The 24,935-nt window shown below is 46.3% G+C and overlaps 1 protein-coding gene across 2 annotated transcripts in view; it reads right to left on the reverse strand.

Annotated features, from left to right (window-relative positions):
* ADAMTS12 (ADAM metallopeptidase with thrombospondin type 1 motif 12) overlaps positions 1–24,935 on the reverse strand; it is a 560,388-nt gene that overhangs the window by 17,554 nt on the left and 517,899 nt on the right. For both annotated transcript variants that reach the window (XM_056545369.1, XM_056545379.1), the window contains exon 23: positions 19,199–19,352. In XM_056545369.1, the coding sequence (XP_056401344.1) occupies positions 19,199–19,352 (154 nt within the window). The remainder of the gene's footprint in view (positions 1–19,198; positions 19,353–24,935) is intronic.

Below are 24,935 nucleotides of genomic sequence, written 5' to 3' on the forward strand. Positions count from 1 at the left end.
GGAGAATATGACGGGGGGAGGAGAATGTGACGGGGAGGAGAATGTGACAGGGGGGAATGTGACTGGGGAGGAGAATGTGACGGGGAGGAGAATGTGACGGGGAGGAGAATGTGACGGGAAGGAGAATATGACGGGGGGAGGAGAATGTGACGGGGAGGAGAATGTGACGGGGAGGAGAATGTGACGGGGAGGAGAATGTGATGGGGAGGAGAATGTGACAGGGGGAATGCGACGGGGGGAATGCGACGGGGGAGGAAAATGTGACGGGGAGGATAATGTGACAGGGGGGAATGTGACGGGGGAGGAGAATGTGACGGGGAGGAGAATGTGGCGGGGAGGAGAATGTGATGGGGGAGGAGAATGTGACAGGGGGGAATGTGACGGGGAGGAGAATGTGACGGGGGAGGAGAATGTGGCGGGGGAGGAGAATGTGGCGGGGGAGGAGACTGTGGCGGGGGAGGAGAATGTGACGGGGAGGAGAATGTGGCGGGGAGGAGAATGTGATGGGGGAGGAGAATGTGATGGGGGAGGAGAATGTGACAGGGGGGAATGTGACGGGGAGGAGAATGTGACGGGGGAGGAGAATATGACGGGGGAGGAGAATGTGACGGGGGGAGGAGAATGTGACGGGGAGGAGAATGTGACAGGGGGGAATGTGACTGGGGAGGAGAATGTGACGGGGAGGAGAATGTGACGGGGAGGAGAATGTGACTGGGAGGAGAATGTGACGGGGAGGAGAATGTGACAGGAAAGGAGAATATGACAAGTGGGAGGAGAATGTGACAGGGGGGAATGTGACGGGGGAGGAGAATGTGACGGGGGGAGGAGAATGTGACGGGGAGGTGAATGTGGCGGGGAGGAGAATGTGATGGGGGAGGAGAATGTGACAGGGGGAATGTGACGGGGAGGAGAATGTGACGGGGGAGGAGAAGGTGACAGGGGGGAATGTGACTGGGGAGGAGAATGTGACGGGGAGGAGAATGTGACGGGGGAGGAGAATGTGACGGGGAGGAGAATGTGACAGGGAAGGAGAATGTGACAGGGGGGAATGTGACGGGGGGAGGAGAATGTGACGGGGGGAGGAGAATGTGACGGGGAGGAGAATGTGATGGGGAGGAGAATGTGACGGGGGAATGCGACGGGGGAGGAAAATGTGACAGGGAAGAAAATGTGGCGGGGAGGAGAATGTGATGGGGGAGGAGAATGTGACAGGGGGGAATGTGACGGGGAGGAGAATGTGACAGGGGAGGAGAATGTGACGGGGGAGGAGAATGTGACAAGGGGGAGGAGAATGTGACAGGGGGAGGAGAATGTGACGGGGAGGAGAATGTGACAGGGAAGGAGAATGTGACAAGGGGGAGGAGAATGTGACGGGGAGGAGAATGTGACAGGGAAGGAGAATGTGACAAGGGGGATGAGAATGTGACAGGGGGGAGGAGAATGTGGCGGGGAGGAGAATGTGATGGGGGAGGAGAATGTGACAGGGGGGAATGTGATGGGGAGGAGAATGTGACAGGGGAGGAGAATGTGACGGGGGAGGAGAATGTGACGGGGAGGAGAATGTGACGGGGAGGAGAATGTGATGGCGGGGAGAATGTGACGGGGGGAGGAGAATGTGACGGGGGGAGGAGAATGTGACGGGGAGAGGAGAATGTGACGGGGGGAGGAGAATGTGACAAGGGGGAGATGTGAAATAGGTGATGGGCATAAAATGTATAGGTAGATGTGAAATGGCGTTTGGACATGAAATGGGGGGGAATTTCACCATTTTTTTTATTATATCGCATCGCAAATCGAAATCACAATATTTAGGCCCAAAATCGTAATCGCACATTTTCCCCATATCGTGCAGCCCTTATATAATATATATATATATATATATATATATATATATTATACATACACACACACACCACACACTCTAATATGCAAAAACACACACTCATATTTACACAAATTCACTTGACATGGACATGTCTACACTTACTTTCCTACTTGCCCCATACACCATCTGAGGACAGTTGTGAAGGGGGGGGGGGGGGTGCTGGGGTCTTTCAGGGATGAACACAGGACAGAAATCGAGAGCTTTTTATTGGCTCATCTTCTCTCAGATGTCTTCCATGCCAGGGCTGTGCAGAGTGTACAAACGGTGCAGACCTGAACGCTGCAGACTGCCATACAGCAAAAGGTTTACAGACAGTACGGTTATAGGTCAAGAAAGGCAAGGGGACAATGGAAGAATGGAATGGGGAAGCAACCACCTGCCACCACTGATTCCAGGAGAACAGGACTGTAGGGCAGCAGTATAAGACATTAGTACAGCTCCCCTGCGCTCCGGCTCTCTGTACAAGAAAATACAACATTCACCTGCGGACTAGGCAGACACGAGGCCTTAGGCGGCTGCCTAACCCACCTAATGGAAGAGCCGCCTCTGACCTTATATTTTTCCTATAGAGTGTTGCATGGCTTATAGGACTCCATATGCCAGTTTGGTGGTCTCCTCAAAGAGACGCGCTGCCCCCATGATCATGGTATCCTTTGATGTAATTTTATGGGAAAAGATTCCGTATGAATTGTGTTTTATTCATTTACATCACTTCTCTTTAGAGTCCACTGGGTGGTCCCACTATGTGATTGACAGCCTTTCCCCTATGATTTAAATGCAGAGATTTCAGTCACCAATAAGACCATATATGAAAGGAGTCCAGTGGGCGGTCTTCAGTTGACTAATCTGAACAGGGTTTAAACACGTGTGAGCTCCATTATTATTATCTTCTGCAGAGTAAAAAGAATAAGATGAGATAAGATCTCCAAGCCGTAAACACATAGAACAGCCATTGTTTAGTGCTGTACCCACAACACCCCCTGCTTACTATCATTTAAAGGGGTACTCCGGTGGAAAACAAATGTTTTCAAATCAGCTGGTGCCAGAAAGTTATACAGGTTTGTAAATTACAAAAAAAAATCTTAATCCTTCCAGTACTTATCAGCTGCTGTATACTACAGAGGAAGTTGTGTCTCTGCTGACACCTCTGTCCGTGTCAGGAACTGTCCAGAGTAGAAGCAAACCTCTCCTGCTCTGGACAGTTCCTGACATGGACAGAGGTGGCAGCAGAAAGCACTGTGGTCAGATTGAAAAGAACTACACAACCTTCTCTGGAATATACAGAGGCTGATAAGTACTGGAAGGATTATAAAGAAGTAATTTACAAATCTGTATAACTTTCTGGCATCAGTTGAAAACATTTGTTTTCCATCGGAGTTCCTCATTTATTCGGCTGTTACATTTCAGGAGTAACCTAGGGTTAGACTATGTTCTTAGACTTTGAGGAACATAGAAACATAGAATGTGTCGGCAGATAAGAACCGTTTGGCCCATCCAATCTGCCTAATATTCTGAATACTATCACTTGGAAGCTCACAATACATGCAAAATAAGTATTTTCACATGTTTTATTATTATTATTTTTTTTTATTAAATGGTAACTCTAATGTTGTTGTGGCAGCAGATTACACATCTAAACTCACAACAACTCCATAACCCCACTGTTAAATTGTGCCAGAAGTAACATACACGTGCCTAGCTTATATGGTGGTGGCTTACCTACCTTGCTTATATGGAAGGGACTTACCTACACAGCTTATATGGAGGGGACTTACCTACCTAGCTTATATGGAGGTGGCTTACCTACCTTGCTTATATGGAAGGGACTTACCTACACAGCTTATATGGAGGGGACTTACCTACCTAGCTTATATGGAGGTGGCTTACCTACCTTGCTTATATGGAAGGGACTTACCTACCTAGCTTATATGGAGGGGGCTTACCTACCTAGCATATATGAAGGGGGCTTACCTACCTAGCTTATATGGGGGGGGGGCTTACCAACCTAGCTTATATGGAGGGGACTTACCTACCTAGCTTATATGGGGGGGGGGCTTACCAACCTAGCTTATATGGAGGGGACTTACCTACCTAGCTTATATGGAGGGGACTTACCTACCTAGCTTATATGGAGGGGGCTTACCTACCTAGCTTATATGGAGGGGACTTACCTACCTAGCTTATATGGAGGGGGCTTACCTACCTAGCTTATATGGAGGGGGCTTACCTACCTAGCTTATATGGAGGGGGCTTACCTACCTAGCTTATATGGAGGGGGCTTACCTACCTAGCTTATATGGAGGGGGCTTACCTACCTAGCTTATATGGAGGGGGCTTACCAACCTAGCTTATATGGAGGGGGCTTACCAACCTAGCTTATATGGAGGGGACTTACCTACCTAGCTTATATGGAGGGGGCTTACCTACTTAGCTTATATGGATGAAAGGGGCTTACCTACCTAGCTTATATGGAGTGGACTTACCTACCTAGCTAATATGGAGGGGGCCTACCTACCTAGTTAATATGGAGGGGCTTACCTACCTAGCTTATACGGAGGAAACTTACCTATCTGGCTTATATGGAGGGGGCTTACCTATCCAGCTAACATGGAGGGGGCCTATCTACCTAGCTTATATGGAGGGGGCTTACCTACCTAGCTAATATTGAGTGGGCTTCCCTATCTAGCTAACATTGAGGGGGCCTACCTACCTAGTTTATATGAAAGGAGCTTACCTATCTGGCTTATATAGAGGGGCTTACCTACCTAGCTTTTATGGATGGGGCTTACCTACCTAACTTATACGGATAAGGCTTAAGTATATGTGTACTTATTATGGTAGACCAACCTACCTAATACGGTGGGCTACTTACATGTTGAATATGTGGGCTTTGTAGCTAATATGGGGGTGTTCTGCCTAAATCTTGGAGCTTGACCTACTTACCTAATATAGTCAGTCTTCTTATACTAAATAGGAAATTCAATTTCAATACCTAATATTTAGAGTCTATCAGTTTACAATAACTGGAGCCTAACTAATTGGAGGGTTCTGCCTACTTAAAGGGGTACTCCACTGGAAAACATTTTTTTGTATTTATTTTTTTTATTTTTTTTTTTAAATCAACTGGTGCCAGAAAGTTAAAAAGATTTGTAAATTACTTCTATTTAAAAATCTTAATCCTTCCAGTACTTATCAGCTACTATATGCTCCACAGGAAGTTCTTTTCTTTTTGAATTTCCTTTCTGTCTGACCACAGTGCTCTCTGCTGACACCTCTGTACATTTTAGGAATTGTCCAGAGAAGGATAGGTTTTCTATGGGGATTTGCTCCTACTCTGGACAGTTCCTATAATGCACAGAGGTGTCAGCAGAGGACACTGTGGTTAGACAAAAAGGAAATTCAAAAAGAAAAGAACTTCCTGTAGAGCATACAGCAGCTAATAAGTCCTAGAAGGATTAAGATTTTTAAATAGAAGTAATTTACAAATCTGGCACCAGTTGTGCTGTTCCTAACTTACCCAGGAATACTCCACTACTTGTCTTTGTGAAAAAGTTAAGACGACCATACACATTGTATTAACCCCGAAACCAGCTGACCATAACTGGACTTACCAAAGTCCTTCATTATTTAACTATTTTTCTATTTTCCATGATCTCACCCAGGTTTCTCTGGATATAGTGATGCCTGATCACCATTTCTGTCACTGTCTCACATTCTTGGCTTTTATGGTTGGATAAGTGTAGGTTATTCTGTCAGAATCGAACTCTGGTTTAATCTGAATAGTTACTTGAATTTATCTGCTGCAGTACTGACTCTTCATAACAGTCTGCATCATTGTGGTCACACAAGATAATACATACAGTAGTTATGTATCCAGCTTTAGTATTCAGACCTTCCTGGCTGATGGAGTGTGAGTCAATCAGAAGTTTGTTAGGAGGATAAGTATTGATTGTCACGCCCCACGGGTGTAGACCCACTGTGCCACAAATAGTAGCCGGCCAGGCAGGCAAAATGGGGCAAAACTGACACTAGAGATAGCGCCAGACACAGCAATGCTGGTGATGGTGTTTATTTACAAAGTGCAAAAAGATCCTAATAAACAGGCGCGGATCAGGAACCAGGTTTAGCAGACAGATCAGACCAATTGGCAGCCCGAGGAAGTCAGCTTGGGCGCAGGAAACAGTCTGTCGCTGTGAGGCCGCTCCTCTGTGTCTACCCGCTGTACTATGTTGTGCTGTTTGTGAATAAACTTCTTCAAGCAAGCTGTGACGGGTGAGTGCTTCCTTTTCTATATCCACTCCACGTGCCTTCTTATGTGCTTTTTCTGAGGATCGCACCCCCGTTTATGTCCTATGTGGTGTAGCCAGTACCATTTAGTGGGTGGACACCAGTATTAGCAGCAGTCCCGGACTCTTTTTTTTTTTTCATCATATGTTTATTGGTTTTCAATCAACTGAATGACAAATACATAAACATTTCTGATAGACTTTCCCCCTCCACTCCCAACATAGTCCTGCCAAAGGAACAGCTATACAAGAACTGAACGCATGTGTAGAATCGAGGGCAGGGAGGCCACACATGAAGACCACACTACAGACTATTTCATTCACACACATATATCCAGACAAACCCTAAGAGCTCCCCAATACCCATTTAGCCATTCTAAGTCTGAGAGGCTCCCCGAGCTGGAGGATCGGTAGAGACATCTAACAACAACCATGGAACCCAGACCATGTCAAACTATTTTGGACATTTCCTACTGACATAAAGGGCATGATATAATGGGACATATTTATTAACTAGGGCTATCCACCGGGCCAGTGGGGGGGGCTGCCACATCCTTCCAGGCCATTACTATAACTTTACGCGCACAAAACAAGAAAAAGCGGACCAAAATGTGTCTATGAGAGCCCATATCCAGCACATTAATAACCCCCAGCAAACATACCTCTGGCGTTAAAACAAAGGGGAATTCCAAGTGATCTGACAAGAAAGTCATTACCTCCCGCCAAAAGGGCAAAATACCGGACTCTCGTTTTTCTATGTGTATCGGACTTTTGCATTATATAAAGTAAAGCCTCACCTCACTCTGACAGAGCAGCGCATGGAGATGAGATGAATTTTAGGGTTTTATTGATCTGCAATGGATTCTCAGATCACTGGTAACAGTAATTTATAGGATGGCTACTGGTCAGACAGCGGACACATCCACTCTGTGCAGGGAATAGCTTTACCCCAGTCAAAGCGTCCTGTGAGCGCTGAATGGTTTCGTAGATAAGTGCTGATCTCTAAATTGGTCATGTGTAGCTGCAGTTCATCCTCGGAAGAAATCAAGTCTTGTTCTAGAGCTCGCAGCTTATACAGCAGCCCCGGGCCAGGAATTCAATTTAATATCAAATGTTATACGTCCGTCAACTAGCGCAGCAGGGAAATGAAAGGGCTTGGTATGGAGAAGAGGCCGGAATCAAAACCCGTCAAACACTATATCCGTCCAGAGACATATCTGGATATAACAACAAGAAGATAAAAGGAATACAGAAGATAAAAGGAATAAAGAAATGAAAAATGCTGGATTAAAAATTGCATTATTCCATTACGTTCAATCCTTTCTATGCATTTTTAATATTTTAATTATTAGCAATCATCAGTTTTTTCTATTTATTTTATTTTACTGTTTTAACTTTATTTAACTACCGTATTTTATTTAACTATTTTATTTTATTTCACTATTTTTGATCAAAAAATATTTCAAGCATGCTGACATGTTTTATAGTTTGTCTCTCCCAGCCAATGATTTCCATTTTGCCATTTAAAAAAAAAAAGAAAAAAAAAAAAATTGGGATATTTTAGCCCCACTTATGCTGGAAGTGTCCCCCAAATGGCCAACTTTGGGCAGGGTTTGCACAAACATTGCCCCTTTGTTGGCTAGTGCTCAAGTATGCCAGTGAAACAATTGGGATCTCTAAAAGGGCTGGCTTATAAGAAATCCATGCAAACCGTCTTATAGGTGTTGCTTTCTTAAAGGGGTCAGCTCCGAATGCTGGAGCCGGCGCTGGCGTCGGAAGCTTGTGATGTCATAGCCCAGCCCCCTCATGATGTCACACCCTGCCCCCTCAATGCAAGTCTGTGGGAGGGGGCGTGATAGCTGTCACGCCCCTTCCCATAGACTTGCATTGAGGGGGCAGGGCGTGACGTTGTGAGGGGGCGGGGCTATGACGTCACAAGTTCCCGCCTCCTGCTTTCGGAACAGTTTGTTCCAAACGCTGAGAGTACCCCTTTAATGCATAAATTCCTTCCTTAGTACACATAAAGAACATAGCGTACATCAGGACTAACATAAGACAGGTTTGACTTTTTTCAACTAAACTCATTAACGAAACAAAATAATACACCCAAATTAACCACTTTTGCATTTTCATTTCTTCCTCATCACCTTCTAAAAATCATAACCCTTTCAAGTTTGCACATAAAATTCCATATGATGGCTTATTTTTGCACCACCAATTCAACTTTGCAGTGACATCAGTCATTTTACCCAAAAATCCATGGCGAAACAGAAAAAATAAATTCATTGTGCGACAAAATTGAAGAAAAAATTTCAATTTGTAAATTTTGGGGTTTTCTGTTTCTATGCAGTGCATTTTTCTGTAAAAATGACACCTTATCTTTATTCTGTAGGTCAATACGGTTAAAAGGATACCCTACTTATATAGGTTTTATTTTGTCGTACTTCTGAAAAGAATCATAATTAACGATATATTTTTATAGTTCGGACATTTCCGCACGCGGCGATACATACGTTTATTTTTATTTTTATCTACACAGTTTTTTTTAATGGGAAAAGGGGGGTGATTCAAACTTTTATTACCGAAGGGGTTAAATTACCTTTTATTAACTTTTTTTTTTCACTTTTTTTTTGCAGTGTTATAGCTCCCATAGGGACCTATAACACTGCACACACTGATCTTTTACACTGATCCCTGCAAAGCCATAGCTTTGCATGAATCAGCGTAATACGGGGTTGATTGCTCAAGCCTGTAGCTCAGGCTTGGAGCAATCAAACGCCGATCGGACGCTACTGAGCAAGGTAAGGGGGCCTCCGCTCGCATCCTAGCTGTTCGGGACATCATTGTATCGCGATAGTCCCGATCAGCCCGACTGAGCTGCCAGGAAGCTTTTACTTTAGTTTTCGACGCGAAGGGTTAATAGCACACAGAACAACGATCTGTGCCGCGCACTATTAGCCCAGAGTCCCAGCTATCGATAGCAGCCGGGACCGACCCGGTGTGATGCGGGGTCACGGCGTGACCCCGTTTTAAACACCTGGACCGGGCGCAGGGCGTACAGGTACGCCCTGCATCCTTGACAGGTTAAATGTCGGATTGCCGCACATCTTAGAATGCAGTTATGTCTCAGGCAGATATGTAAATAATTAAGGGTGTGGTCTCAATAGATACCAAGTTTTGCCAAAAGAGAACATAAAAGTGCTTCCCCTGCTGCCCTATAAAAAGGCTCACAGGGGCTACTTTAAGGTAGTGTACCTCTTGGTGAGAGATGGTTCATTGTGAGATATGCCTCAATGACAGACTTGAAGACATTTTGTCAGAAGACAGTTTGGGATCCCCGATGGTCTGGTTCCAATATGAAGGTCTCATTGTAAGGATGTCAATCCTATGCCCCAACTGCTGGTGTGATGATGTGTAGGCATTGTGTCAGTCACCCCTTGTATTAAAACGAGGGGATTTACGTAAAGGATGAATACACTAGACTCCCACTCACAATCATCAGCATGAAGTACTGTGTAGCCAAACTTTCTAAAACATTTCCATCCCTACACTTAGCTTCTCTAGAGTGATTAAATGGTGTCTTCAGATCGAGCATTGGTTCCTCGCCGACAGTTTCCCTAAATACACGGTCACCATTTTAATAGCTGTGTATTCATACGTCTTCCATGAAGGTCCCTCAAATCACAGGAGGTACAGAGATATAATTCTTTCTTTACATATTTACTAGTAAAATTCATCCCTCAGTACACTGGGGGTAACCTGTAGGGCAGAACATTGTTCTTTGAACAAACACTCCATTTCCCTGTGAGTGACGTAAATGCATGCGGTCCTGTAAGGTATTAATTATCCATGTTCTTCTGTGTTTTGCACAGCGTGATATTTTGAAATCACAGCCAGGGGATGGAAACGCTTATATTCTCAAGTGAAGATGTCACCATAATTGTAGGTGCCTACAAGGCAAATGTCCCTGGATGACATCTATAGCAATTCATCAGCTGAAATGTCTCATAAATGGCATTTAATGTGCCCCTGTCCTTAAAGAGTAGCTATCATTAACTAAACTCACTAATCCCCCTCCCCATCTGTCCATGACACTAACTACCTCTATCCCCGTATTTATTTCTATGTTAAACCCCATTAAAATACCTTTTTAAAGGAGTACTCTAGTGCAGAGTATTCCTGCTCCGTCCTGCCCAGGCTGCAAAATAAATGAAAATGAACCATCACTCACCTCCCTGGGTTCCCGCGGAGCGCCACTACAGCTGATCAGTCCTCCGGTCCATCCTCTTCATACTTCCGGGTGTAACGAAGCGTCACATGGCGCTCAGCCTATCGCCGGCCGAGGCAGAACATCGCGGCGGCCGGCGATAGGTTGAGCGCCATGTGACGCTTCGTTACACCCGGAAGTATGAAGAGGATGTACCGATCAGCTGTAGTGGCGCTCCGCGGGAACCCAGGGAGGTGAGTGATGGTTCATTTTCATTTATTTTGCAGCCCGGGCAGGACAGAGCAGGAATACTCTGCACTAGAGTACTCCTTTAATAGCCTCTTCGGTAGCTCAGTGTTGAGCTCCCTGCAGAGAGCAGGAAGTGGGCGTGGCCCAGCAGGCGCGATGTCATGTGACGCCTGGCTGGCTGGCTTCCGCCCGTCTCTCTCTCCTGTATCTGAAAGACTGCAGCCAATGAGAAGAGGGAGATGCAGGGGGCGGGGATATTTAAATTACACGCGCCTTACGAGCACTGTGCTCGTTCTCTGCCTGTTTCATATACAGGCAGAGTACGAGCAGAGTACCCGCATTTCGGACCACGCTGCCCAGCCAGCAGTGGTCCGAACGTGCCCGACATGAGGGGATAAAAATGATTCCTGGACCATCTAGGGTGACACCTAGTGGCCAGGATTTCAAATGTAAAATAAAGAGTTAAACAAAATTTTTTTTTTATGACATATATTAGAAAGATTTTTATTAAGGCATAATCTATTTAATTACAAAAATGATGTTCAATGAGAGCACCCATTTAAAGAAAAAAAAATAACAAAAAAAAAACTTTTCCAATGTAACAGACATGTCAAAAGTTTTGTTCGGTCGCGGTCTCAGTACTGAGTCCACCACCGATTAGGAGAACAAGCAGAAGGCGGTAGTGCGGTAGTGCACTTCACTTCTCGGCTCTCAGAGATCTCTATCCTTTGGCCTCATTATAAGTCTATATACTTGTAGGCATCTTGACTGTCAAAAGTTTTGGGAAAATGACAGGAACACATTAATGTTCCCATAATATACAAGATAGACCCTTCACAGACACAAACTGCAGCACCATAAAACTCAAGACATACACTGAATATTGTACTGGGGTGGTAAATGGCCACAAATTGCATGACCTGACCTAGGAATTAAGTGGCCTGGTAGATAGGGATCCTCTGGGATACACAGATAACTTGAGATCCATTAGATGCCCAACAACTGGCCACATGGGAAGCAAGGGCACAGTGCGGGTTTTAGAATTGTGACTTTAGAAGTGTAGCTCTGGCAAAATTTAAAGTGTGGCCTCACATAATGAAATATTGTACCAAAAACACAGTCATGTACTAAATACTAGGCCTCTCAAACTTTTGTACTTGAACCTTACCGGAAAACAAATAGAGTGCAGTGCCGAATACCACCATGCAGTACACCTATATACCTCCTAGCAGCATCAAATACAACAGTGCAGCACAAAATACCTCTCCAGCTGCACTAAATAAACCTCATAATGCAGCACAAATCATCTTTCCAGCAGCACATAACAACACAGCACAAAATACCTCTACAGAAGCAGCAAATACCACAATGAAACATAAAATGACTCTCCAGCAACGCGAAGGAAAAAAAAAACACTAAGAAAAACACAAAACAGCAGCAACATTGGTAGCAATACTGTCTCCATTTGCAACCCTTCCCCACTAGCAGCTGTACCATCCCCTTTCCTTCCTTTCCCCCACTGGTAGCAGTACCATTCCTATTCCCACCCCTCCCACACTGGCAGCAGTACCATTCCTATTCCCACTCCTCCCACACTGGCAGCAGTACCATTCCTATTCACACCCCTCCCACACTGGCAGCAGTACCATTCCTATTCACACCACTCCCACACTGGCAGCAGTACCATTCCTATTCACACCCCTCCCACACTGGCAGCAGTACCATTCCTATTCACATCCCTCCCACACTGGCAGCAGTACCATTCCTATTCACACCCCTCCCACACTGGCAGCAGTACCATTCCTATTCACATCCCTCCCAAACTGGCAGCAGTACCATTCCAATTCACACCCCTCCCCCACTGGCAGCAGTACCATTCCTGTTTATACCCCTCCCACACTGGCAGCAGTACCATTCCTTTTCACACCTCTCCCACACTGGCAGCAGTACCATTCCTTTTCACACTCCTCCCACACTGGCAGCAGTACCATTCCTATTCACATCCCTCCCATACTGGCAGCAGTACCATTCCTATTTACACCCCTCCCACACTGGCAGCAGTGCCATTCCTATTCACACCCCTCCCACACTGGCAGCAGTACCATTCCTATTTACACCCCTCCCACACTGGCAGCAGTGCCATTCCTATTCACACCCCTCCCACACTGGCAGCAGTACCATTCCTTTTCACACCTCTCCCACACTGGCAGCAGTACCATTCCTTTTCACACCCCTCCCACACTGGCAGCAGTACCATTCCTATGCATACTCCTCCCACACTAGCAGCAGTACCATTCCTATGCACACTCCTCCCACACTGACAGCAGTACCATTCCTATGCACACTCCTCCCACACTGGCAGCAGTACCATTCCTTTTCACACCCCTACCACACTGGCAGCAGTCCCATTCCTATTCACACCCCTCCAACACTGGCAGCAGTACCATTCCTATTCACACCCCTCCCACACTGGCAGCAGTACCATTCCTATTCACACCCCTCCCACACTGGCAGCAGTACCATTCCTATTCACACCCCTCCCACACTGGCAGCAGTACCATTCCTATTCACATCCCTCCCAAACTGGCAGCAGTACCATTCCAATTCACACCCCTCCCCCACTGGCAGCAGTACCATTCCTGTTTATACCCCTCCCACACTGGCAGCAGTACCATTCCTTTTCACACCTCTCCCACACTGGCAGCAGTACCATTCCTTTTCACACTCCTCCCACACTGGCAGCAGTACCATTCCTATTCACACCTCTCCCACACTGGCAGCAGTACCATTCCTTTTCACACTCCTCCCACACTGGCAGCAGTACCATTCCTATTCACATCCCTCCCATACTGGCAGCAGTACCATTCCTATTTACACCCCTCCCACACTGGCAGCAGTGCCATTCCTATTCACACCCCTCCCACACTGGCAGCAGTACCATTCCTATTTACACCCCTCCCACACTGGCAGCAGTACCATTCCTATTCACACCCCTCCCACACTGGCAGCAGTACCATTCCTTTTCACACCTCTCCCACACTGGCAGCAGTACCATTCCTTTTCACACCCCTCCCACACTGGCAGCAGTACCATTCCTATGCATACTCCTCCCACACTGGCAGCAGTACCATTCCTATGCACCCTCCTCCCACACTGACAGCAGTACCATTCCTATGCACACTCCTCCCACACTGGCAGCAGTACCATTCCTATTCACACCCCTACCACACTGGCAGCAGTCCCATTCCTATTCACACCCCTCCAACACTGGCAGCAGTACCATTCCTATTTATGCCCCTCCCACACTGGCAGCAGTACCATTCCTTTTCACACCTCTCCCACACTGGCAGCAGTACCATTCCTTTTCACACTCCTCCCACACTGGCAGCAGTACCATTCCTATTCACATCCCTCCCATACTGGCAGCAGTACCATTCCTATTTACACCCCTCCCACACTGGCAGCAGTGCCATTCCTATTCACACCCCTCCCACACTGGCAGCAGTACCATTCCTATTTACACCCCTCCCACACTGGCAGCAGTACCATTCCTATTCACACCCCTCCCACACTGGCAGCAGTACCATTCCTTTTCACACCTCTCCCACACTGGCAGCAGTACCATTCCTTTTCACACCCCTCCCACACTGGCAGCAGTACCATTCCTATGCATACTCCTCCCACACTGGCAGCAGTACCATTCCTATGCACACTCCTCCCACACTGACAGCAGTACCATTCCTATGCACACTCCTCCCACACTGGCAGCAGTACCATTCCTATTCACACCCCTACCACACTGGCAGCAGTCCCATTCCTATTCACACCCCTCCAACACTGGCAGCAGTACCATTCCTATTTATGCCCCTCCCACACTGGCAGCAGTACTCCCTTTTCACACCCCTCCCACACTGGCAGCAGTACCATTTCTTTTCACACCCCTCCCACACTGGCAGCAGTACCATTCCTATTCACACCCCTCCCACACTGGCAGCAGTACGATTCCTATTCAAACCCCTCCCCCACTGGCAGCAGTACCATTCCTAGTCAAACCCCTCCCACGCTGGCAGCAGTACCATTCCTATTTATACCCCTCCCACACGGCAGCAGTACCATTCCTAATCACACCCCTCCCACACTGGCAGCAGTACCATTCCTATGCACACTCCTCCCACACTGGCAGCAGTACCATTCCTATTCACACCCCTACCACACTGGCAGCAGTCCCATTCCTATTCACACCCCTCCAACACTGGCAGCAGTACCATTCCTATTTATGCCCCTCCCACACTGGCAGCAGTACTCCCTTTTCACACCCCTCCCACACTGGCAGCAATACCATTCCTTTTCACACCCCTCCCACAATGGCAACAGTACCATTCCTATTCACACCCCTCCCACACTGGCAGCAGTACGATTCCTATTCAAACCCCTCCCCCACTGGCAGCAGTACCATTCCTAGTCACACCCCTCCCACGCTGGCAGCAGTACCATTCCTATTTATACCCCTCCCACACTGGCAGCAGTACCATTCCTAATCACACCCCTCCAACACTGGCAGCAGTCCCATTCCTATTCACACCCCTCACACACTAGCAGCAGTCCCATTTCTATTCACACCCCTCCCACACTGGCAGCAGTACCATTCATATTTATACCCCTCCCACACTGGCAGCAGTACCATTCCTTTTGACACCCCTCCCACACTGGCAGCAGTACCACTCCTATTCACACCCCTCCCATGCTGGCAGCAGTACCATTCATATTTATACCCCTCCCACACTGGCAGCAGTACCATTCCTATTCACACCCCTCCCACACTGGCAGCAGTACCATTCCTATTCACACCCCTCCCACACTGGCAGCAGTACTGCTCCCATTCCACCCTCTCCACACTGGCAGAGGTAATGGGTTTAGAACCTGTGAACTCATGGTCACTCGACCATGATGTCATCAAAATTACCATTTCTAACCACTGATGTCAGCTTCTGCTTTTTGCTGCTGCCTGGCAGAGGGAGGTACTACAGATTTCATCCTTACCACGTCCTGAGGATGCAATAACAGTTGAAACTGGAGCTAAACCAATTATGGTGTTTTGAAGGCAAAGGTCGGTCATGCCCAATTTTGATTTTATTTAGGTTTCTCTTTTGTTCATTACCGTATTTTTCGCCCTATAGGACGCACCGGCGTATAAGACGCACCCAATTTTTAGGTGCAAAATCTAAAAAATTTAAGATTTTGAACCCAATAGTGGACTTCAACCTGCAGAACTCCAGATGTTGCAAAACTACAAGTAGTTTTGCAACATCTGGAGGTCCGCAGATTGAAGACCACTGCATAGGAGGTAATATTCATGTGTCCCCGCCGCTCCGGACCCGTCACCGCTGCCCTGGATGTCGCTCCATCGCTGTCGCCGTGTCCCCGTCGCTCCGGAACGTCTCTGCTGCCGGCCGGGTATCCTTGCTCTCCGTCGCCGTCATCACGTCGTTACGCATGACAACGTGATGACGAGGAAGGAGAGCGCCGGCCATACAGGGGATCCCTGAACGGAGAAGACCAGTGAAGTCACAGTGAAGTCGCGGCGGTCCCGAACAGCCCGACTGAACAGCCGGGTTAGTGTCACTTTACCTTCAGACGCGGCGGTCAGCTTTGATCGCCGCGTCTGAAGGGTTAATACAGGGCATCACCGCGATCGGTGATGTCCTGTATTAGCCTCGGGTCCCGGCCGTTGATGGCCGCAGGGACCGCCGCGATAGGGGTGTATTCGCTGTATAAGACGCACCGACTTTTTCCCCCCAGTTTTGGGGAAGAAAAAGTGCGTCTTATACGGCGAAAAATCCGGTAATTTTTTTCATTGATAAAAAATAAACTATTAACGCTTTTATTTTTGGAAGCATTTTTTACTTTGCAGCATTTTCCCCACCTGCCTAAAACCTGCACAGTACTGTTAATCCATCAAGCATTCTCTACTGTCACTGCCCTTTGTAATAATAAATATGATCCCCTGCTCAGAATGAATGAATTTCTTATTACTTTAGCAATGATGGGAAGATGATCCCATGTAATTACCTGAGGACATATTGTACTAATATTATGATTAGACTCCACACACCCCTATGTTGTACACTGTTGTTTGCTGATATCTTAAAGGGGTACTCCGCCCCTAGGCATCTCATCCCCTACCCAAAGGATAGGGGATAAGATGTCTGATCGCAAGGGTCCCACCGCTGGGGGTCCCGCCGCTGGGGACCCCTGCGATCTCCCCTGCTGCACCTGGTGTTCGTTTAGAGCATCACGTGAATCGCTGGAGGCTCATGACGTCACAGAAGCGCCCCCTCATGGCAAGTCTATGGGAGGGGGCATGATGGTCATCTGGGGTGCCACAGCCGAGATCGCAGGGGTCTTCAGCGGCGGGACCCCAGCGATCAGACATCTTATCCCTTATCCTTTGGATAGGGGATAAGATGTCTAGGGGCAGAGTACCCCTTTAAATAAAAAGATTGCAACCTTGCACCATTTATCAGTACCACCACCATTCTTTATATATACGCTATATATACAGTATAGATACATGTACATTATTTTTATACTGTTTAGTAACATTTTGTAACACAGAGGTTCCAAAACTTTTGGCACTCCTTTTTTTATACAACCATCTTATTCTTGACAAATATGAGGGCTTTGCAACATGTTCATTAAAAAGTGCCCAATTTGTTTACATCTTGGTGTTGTAGAAAATCTAGACTTGTAATAATTCGGGCTCAGTGGTGTCTGCCAGGATAACGAATTCGCTATAGTTGATTCAACACAGACAGACAGTCAGTGATCCAACAACTGATTCCTTCCTCCAGCATAGCAAGAATCCTCTGGGGAGGTCAGTGTTCAGTTTATTTATGTACACAACAAAGAGGGAGGGGTTACAGTAGCCACTCCCACATATACAGTATCAGGTGTCACACCTACAGCCACTGTCTTAAAGGCACTCCCACAGTGGACACAGACAAGTTACAATATGGTTACAACATTGTGCACTGAGGCCTGCACGTCACTGACCACCAACACATCTGCAGCTGTGCCAATCGCCAATAGCAACAAACCACACTGCACAACATTACACTCACCATGAAGGCAATGTGACAAACAAGAAAATATTTCCACGACACTTGGCTACAGAGGTCTCATTCCTGGGCATTGTGTGTGGAACCACAGAGGAACATTTGGGGTTAACACTACTCAGCTACAAGACACAACAGGGACTACTACCCTACTTATACTCCTCCCATGGTCACCACAAAATTCGGGAGTGGACTGTATATTCTATCTACACACTATACCACCTACAGCCCTAAGACAAAACTATTTTTTTTTCTCCCCTGTGATAAGGCTTCAGAGTGGCTCCACTTCCTCTCTGCCAAATGAAGACCCAGTAGATTTAGTAATTTCTTGTGGAAAATAACATTGTGTCTATGAAATCTATCAACTGGAATGCCTCATAGATCTATGTATAGTGCGTGCACAAGCTCCTAGGGTGTCTTCTTGTAGCTAAAACTTCTTTGGTCCCTCCCCCGCAGAGCCTCTGTGCATCCACACTAGTTGCACAGGAGACAAGTGTACTACTGTGATGGTGCACGGGTACTGTTATATATACACCAGCTGCTCCGAATCTCCCTGTAGAAGACTACCGTATTTTTCGCCGTATAAGACGCACTTTTTCTTTCCCAAAACTGGGGGGGAAAAGTTGGTGCGTCTTATACGGCGAATACCTGCAGCCATCAACGGCTTGGACCCGCGGCTAATCCAGAACATCACCGATCGCGGTGATGCCCTGTATTAACCCTTCAGACGCGGCGATCAAAGCTGACCGCCGCGTCTGAAGCGAAAATAACATTAACCCGGCTGCTCAGTGGGACTGTTCGGGACCGCCGCGGTGAAATCGCGGCGTCCCGAACAGCTTACAGGACACCGGGAGGGACCTTACCTGCCTCCTCGGTGTCTGCTCTGTGCCGGGATCCAATGTATGGCCGGCGCTCTCCTTCGACATCATCACGTCATCGCGCACGCCATCCCGTCATCCAATAGGAGCTTCGTGCGTAGCGACGTGATGACGGCAACGGAGAGCGTGAATCCCAGGGAAGAAAACGTCCGGAGCATCGGGGACACCACGGGGACGCGGTGACAGCAATGGAGCGACATCCAGGGCAGCGGTGACGGGTCCGGAGCAGCGAGGACACGTGAGTATTACCTCCTATACCAGTGGTCTTCAACCTGCGGACCTCCAGATGTTGCAAAACTAGAACTCCCAGCATGCCCGGACAGCCGTTGGCTGTCCGGGCATGCTGGGAGTTCTAGTTTTGCAACATCTGGAGGTCCGCAGGTTGAAGATCACTGTTGGGTTCAGAATCTTTTTTTTTCTAGATTTTGGACCTTTAAAATAGGGTGCGTCTTATATGCCGGTGCGTCCTATAGGGCAAAAAATACGGTACATAAGGCACCCCACCAATTGATTCCATCAGATATAGAGAGTGCTCACTATAACTCTTTGTTTTACCTTTTCCTCTTGGTGTGACTTACCTGGGATTTTGGAGCATTCCTTGATATTGCACACAATACCTTCCTGAGGTTTGGGTTCTTTTTCGCAAAAACTGCTGTTCACAGTGCGGTTATTATCCGTATCAACACATTGCACGGATCTTTGCTGAGCACCCTCTCCACATGATGCCGAACACTAAAAGAAACATCACAAGGAGATAAATCCATGTTCCATACATTCTTTCTTCTAATGCATCGGTATTCTGGGATGACATATGCCAGCGCTGAGATTCAGGTTTTCTGAATTCAGGTTGATGTACAATGTATAATGTTCGACTTAGGCTGCATTCACATCTCGTTTTGTACATACGGGCGCCGGATCCGGCTGGGGGAGGGGAAAACCGGGCGCTCCCGTACCCCAGCCGGATCAGCCCATAACTCCATTTACTTTAATGAGCCGCCCGGAGTCAAACGGTGACTCCGGTCGGCTCAGTTTTGACCCGTATGCGGTTTTCTGACCGTACATCAAAACGTAGTATACTACGGTTTTAGGTCCGGTTCAAAACCGCATACGGTTCAAAACTGAGCCGACCGGAGTCACCGTTTGACTCCGGTCAGCTCATTAAAGTAAATGGAGTTACGGGCTGATCCTGCTGGGGTACGGGAGCGCCCGGTTTTCCCCTCCCCCAGCCGTATCTGGCACCCGTATGTACAAAACAAGATGTGAATGCAGCCTTAGTACTTTATTTCCACTTTTAAATTTATGGCCTTGAAATACAGTGAAGCTGCTAGCAGAAGTGATGTCATATTCTTACTCCAACACTCTGTTACCCATAATACCTTGCTTCAGGATGAGCATGAACGCAGATGACCACTGCACATTGGAATCTTGGTAAACATAGATGCCCATTTTGCCCATTCCACAAGCTTAATGTCAACTGAACCCAACAACTCTAGTGGGGCTGAAGGCCACATGATGGACTATATAAAAAAAAGGAGGAGTGGACATGTTAATGTGGTATTCCAGGATTTAATTTTTTCTATATAAACAATAGTTACCTACCAAGGTTTTTAGCTGCTTCCGACCTGACCATTCAGACAAGCACTGACAAAGACGGGACAGTGCTGAGGCTAAGTGGGTAGGTCCTGCTCCTACCCACATGGTTGACCTTCTAGAAATTTCTCCCATCTGCACACAGGATCTTTGGAGCTCAGCCAAAGTGACCACTGGGTTCTTGGTCACCTATCTTACCAATTTCTTAGTTTAGGGGGGTGGCCAGCTCTAGGAAGAGTCCTGACTGTTCCAAACTTATTCCGTTTAAGAATTATGGAGGCCATGGCATTCTTTGGAACTTTCTGTAAAGCATAAATTATTGTCCCCTTCTCCAGATCTATGCTTCTACAGAATCTTGTCTCTGAGCTCTCCATATTCCAGGTGAGGCCGTACCAATGCTTTATAGAGGGGGAGTATTATGTCCCTGTCCCTCGAGTCCATGCCTCTTCTGACACATGACAATATCCTGCCGGCCTTAGAAGCCGCTACCTGACATTGCATGCTATTCTGTAGTCTGTGATCTACAATCACCCAGATCCTTCTCTACCAGTTACTCTCCCAGTTTACCCCCCCCTAAGACATACGATGCTGCAGATCTTTAGTACCCAGATGCATAACTTTAAATTTATCCATATTGAACCTCATTTGCCAAGTGGATGCCCAGACACATAGAGGGAGATTTATCAAAACCTGTCCAGAGGGAAACGTTGCTGAGTTGCCCATAGCAACCAATCAGATCACTTCTTTCATTTTTGAAAAGGCCTCTGAAAAATGAAAGAAGCGATCTGATTGGTTGCTATAGGCAACTCAGCAACTTTTCCTCTGAACAGGTTTTGATGAATCTCCCCCTTAATCTGTCCAAGTCATCTTGTAACTTACGCACATCCTCTATAAATTGTGCATGAGTCAAACTAAATAAGTATATGAAAGAACTAGCCAAAGCATCACTAGCTGACTACTTATAGGCCACTAAAATGAATAGGACTTGCTGTTGTGTGCCACAGTATATGTCGGCATCCCTTTTTTGTTGGCACTCTAAGGTACATCTAGGAGGTAGTGGATTAATGCAGTGTGATCCTTGCCTTAGATGTTCTTACACATGATAATACTTGGGGGTTTGGTCAGTGATCTGGGGTCACAGGCCCATTACAGATGACCTAGATCTTCACCTTGGAGGAATATGTGTAATTTCAGTGATAACTAGATGTCCATTTTATAATAAGTAACATAAATTAACGTGATATCCTGTTGACTTTAGGGTCAATACAACACTTTTCCATATTAGAAGCAATTCTACACATTTGTGGCGTATTACTGGCATTGGATTCATTTCCATAAATGTCAATTATAAACTAGTAGCGGTTTGGCACTTTCTTCAGTATGTAAATGTAATTGTAAGTATGTAAATTCAATAATCACAGCTTGAACTTCCGTCAGATAATAAATAGTCTGTATATGTGATAATAGAGATGTCTGGATTTAAATGTTGAGATACAAATCATCATAACAAGGAATATAAACCATTTAAAAAGGATGTCTGGTTTACAAAAACAATTTTCAAATAGCCTTATGTATTAGCCAGGGTTTTCCAACATCTAGGATATCCATCAATCATGAGAATTAAAATCATGGGTGCATGCATGAGGTGTACTGGGTATGCTTGAGCGCACCCTTATTACCCCGAGCACAACACTAATATGGCTATATGGGGACAGTGTGGGGGTTAACTACTATATGAGGACAGTGTGGGGGTTAACTACTATATGAGGACAGTGTGGAGGCTAACTACTATATGAGGACAGTGTGGTTGCTAACTACTATATGAGGACAGTGTGGGGGTTAACTACTATATGAGGACAGTGTGGAGGCTAACTACTATATGAGGACAGTGTGGAGGCTAACTACTATATGAGGACAGTGTGGGGGTTAACTACTATATGAGGACAGTGTGGGGGTTAACTACTATATGAGGACAGTGTGGGGGCTAACTACTATATGAGGACAGTGTGGGTGTTAACTACTATATGAGGACAGTGTGGAGGCTAACTACTATATGAGGACAGTGTGGAGGTTAACTACTATATGAGGACAGTATGGAGGCTAACTACTATATGAGGACAGTGTGGAGGTTAACTACTATATGAGGACAGTGTGGAGGTTAACTACTATATGAGGACAGTGTGGAAGCTAACTACTATATGAGGACAGTGTGGGTGTTAACTACTATATGAGGACAGTGTGGAGGCTAACTACTATATGAGGACAGTGTGGAGGTTAACTACTATATGAGGACAGTGTGGAGGCTAACTACTATATGAGGACAGTGTGGAGGTTAACTACTATATGAGGACAGTGTGGAGGTTAACTACTATATGAGGACAGTGTGGAAGCTAACTACTATATGAGGACAGTGTGGGTGTTAACTACTATATGAGGACAGTGTGGAGGTTAACTACTATATGAGGACAGTGTGGAAACTAACTACTATATGAGGACAGTGTGGGTGTTAACTACTATATGAGGACAGTGTGGGGGCTAACAACTAAATGAGGACAGTGTGGGTGTTAACTACTATATGAGGACAATGTGGAGGCTAACTACTATATTGGGACAGTGTGGGGGGCTAACTACTATATGGGGGTCCGTGCGATGGGCAGTGTAATACAGACAGATTGTTTGTATAGAGGTGAGGATGGTATTGGAGTGAGGAGCCTAAAATGTTTGTCTGGCAGATTCTATGGCTGCAAAAGTCTTCATGATGCCCTGGGGCAGATGTAGAAGAAAAGGGAAAGTGAGCATCTCTGATCAGAGAAGACGTCACCTGTGAGATACTGTGTGATCACCTATATCAGAGCTTTCCAAATTTTTCATGTTGATGACACCCTTATAAAACATGCATACTTTGGTGACACCCTCCTCGCCATAACGCCAATTATATGTTTCATTTTGTACGTCCTATGGTGCATAACAAGATTTCATTGTCTAGTATCAGCATTACAACTTCATCACCCCCTGTATTATTTTATCACCCCCTGTATCATTTCATGCCCCTGCCTTGATCACCCCTGTGCCAACTCAACCCCCCTTGAACACCCCTATGCTATTTCATCCCCCCTTGATCACCACGTGTGCCATTTCATTCACCCTCCTTGATCCCCCCCCCCGTTCCATTTCATCCTCCCTCCCTTGATCACTTCCTGTGCCATTCCATTCACCCTTCTTGATCCCGCCCCCTGTTCCATTTCATCCTCCCTCCCTTGATCACCTCCTGTACCATTCCATTCACCCTCCTTGAAACCCCCCCCCCCGTTCCATTTCATCCTCCCTCCCTTGATCACCCCCTGTGCCATTCCATTCACCCTTCTTGATCCCCCCCTGTTCCATTTCATCCTCTCTCCCTTGATCACCCCCTGTGCCATTCCATTCACCCTTCTTGATCCCCCCCTGTTCCATTTCATCCCTCCCTTGATCACCCCTGTGCCATTCCATTCACCCTTCTTGATCCCCCCTGTACCATTTCATCCTCCCTCCCTTGATCACCCACTGTGCCATTTCATCCTCCCTCCCTTGATCACCCACTGTGCCATTCCATTCACCCTTCTTGATTCCCACCTGTGCCATTTCATCCCCCCCTTGATCACCCCGTGTGCCATTCCATTCACCCTTCTTGATCACCCCCCAGCAGGCCTTGTTTAGACAAAACGTCTTGCGTAGGCACTGAGTACAATCACTAGGCTGGCTCTCTCCCACCCAGCCGGTGAGTGCACAGTGTACAGTGAGGAGATGCATTTACATGGCCCAGCAAATGTAGTGCGCAGTGACGCATACAGTACAGTATACTCACAGTACCACAATGTCACACCGCTGCACTCATGTTGGCTTTGACTACATCTGTATGACACAAGTTGATTCATTTCAATGGACGCCATGTAAGAAATACCCTGTTTCGTTTGCAGCGGCTGCATGGACGCTTCCCATAACTTGCTGTCTGCTGAGGCATCAGAGGCTGAAGACAACCCCTTTAAAGATTAAGGTATTATTTTACTATGGTAGAAATAAACTGAGCGACAATTCTGGCCAAATTGATTGTTATCCAGCTTTCCAGATAAAGTGTATTACTGACAATTCTTTTGTTCTGTTCCCTGACAGGTTTAGGATAGAAATAAATCTTGTGCCTCGTGGTTTGTGTTCTCGACAAGAATTACCTGTAATTAACTATTCGTCAGTTTCCATTTTCTTCTCATGCTACAGATTCTATTCACTGACCACAGTAAATAGATGTAAATACACGAAATTGCTGGCACTGATAACTGCACAGAGACGATGAATATAATGTATATGAATGGCATGATATCGCTCCGGAGCACAAGATTACTGCCGATTATGTCTGGTAAGTAGTCTTTACATCATCAACCAACCTACAATGTCATTATTTTAGGTTCAACAAAAGACAAATATCACCACTTTCCAGGCAGTAAGTGGTGAATTATACAACATGTAAGACTAAAATACCGTTCTAAGCTGGTTGAAATAATTTTTATTGGATTTCTTTTTTTGAGAAATTTACAACAAAGGAAAGATTGGCCAAAGAAAACCACGTGGCCAAGGAACAATACATAACAAATATAACACAGTTATATAAATATTACTAAAGCGATCACTCAGCTGTATGTAGAAATATTAATTTGCAGAATGATGTCTTTGGATGTTGCGGATATTATAGAC

Source organism: Hyla sarda, chromosome 1 (assembly GCF_029499605.1).
Source record: "Hyla sarda isolate aHylSar1 chromosome 1, aHylSar1.hap1, whole genome shotgun sequence".
Lineage (NCBI taxonomy): Eukaryota > Metazoa > Chordata > Amphibia > Anura > Hylidae > Hyla > Hyla sarda.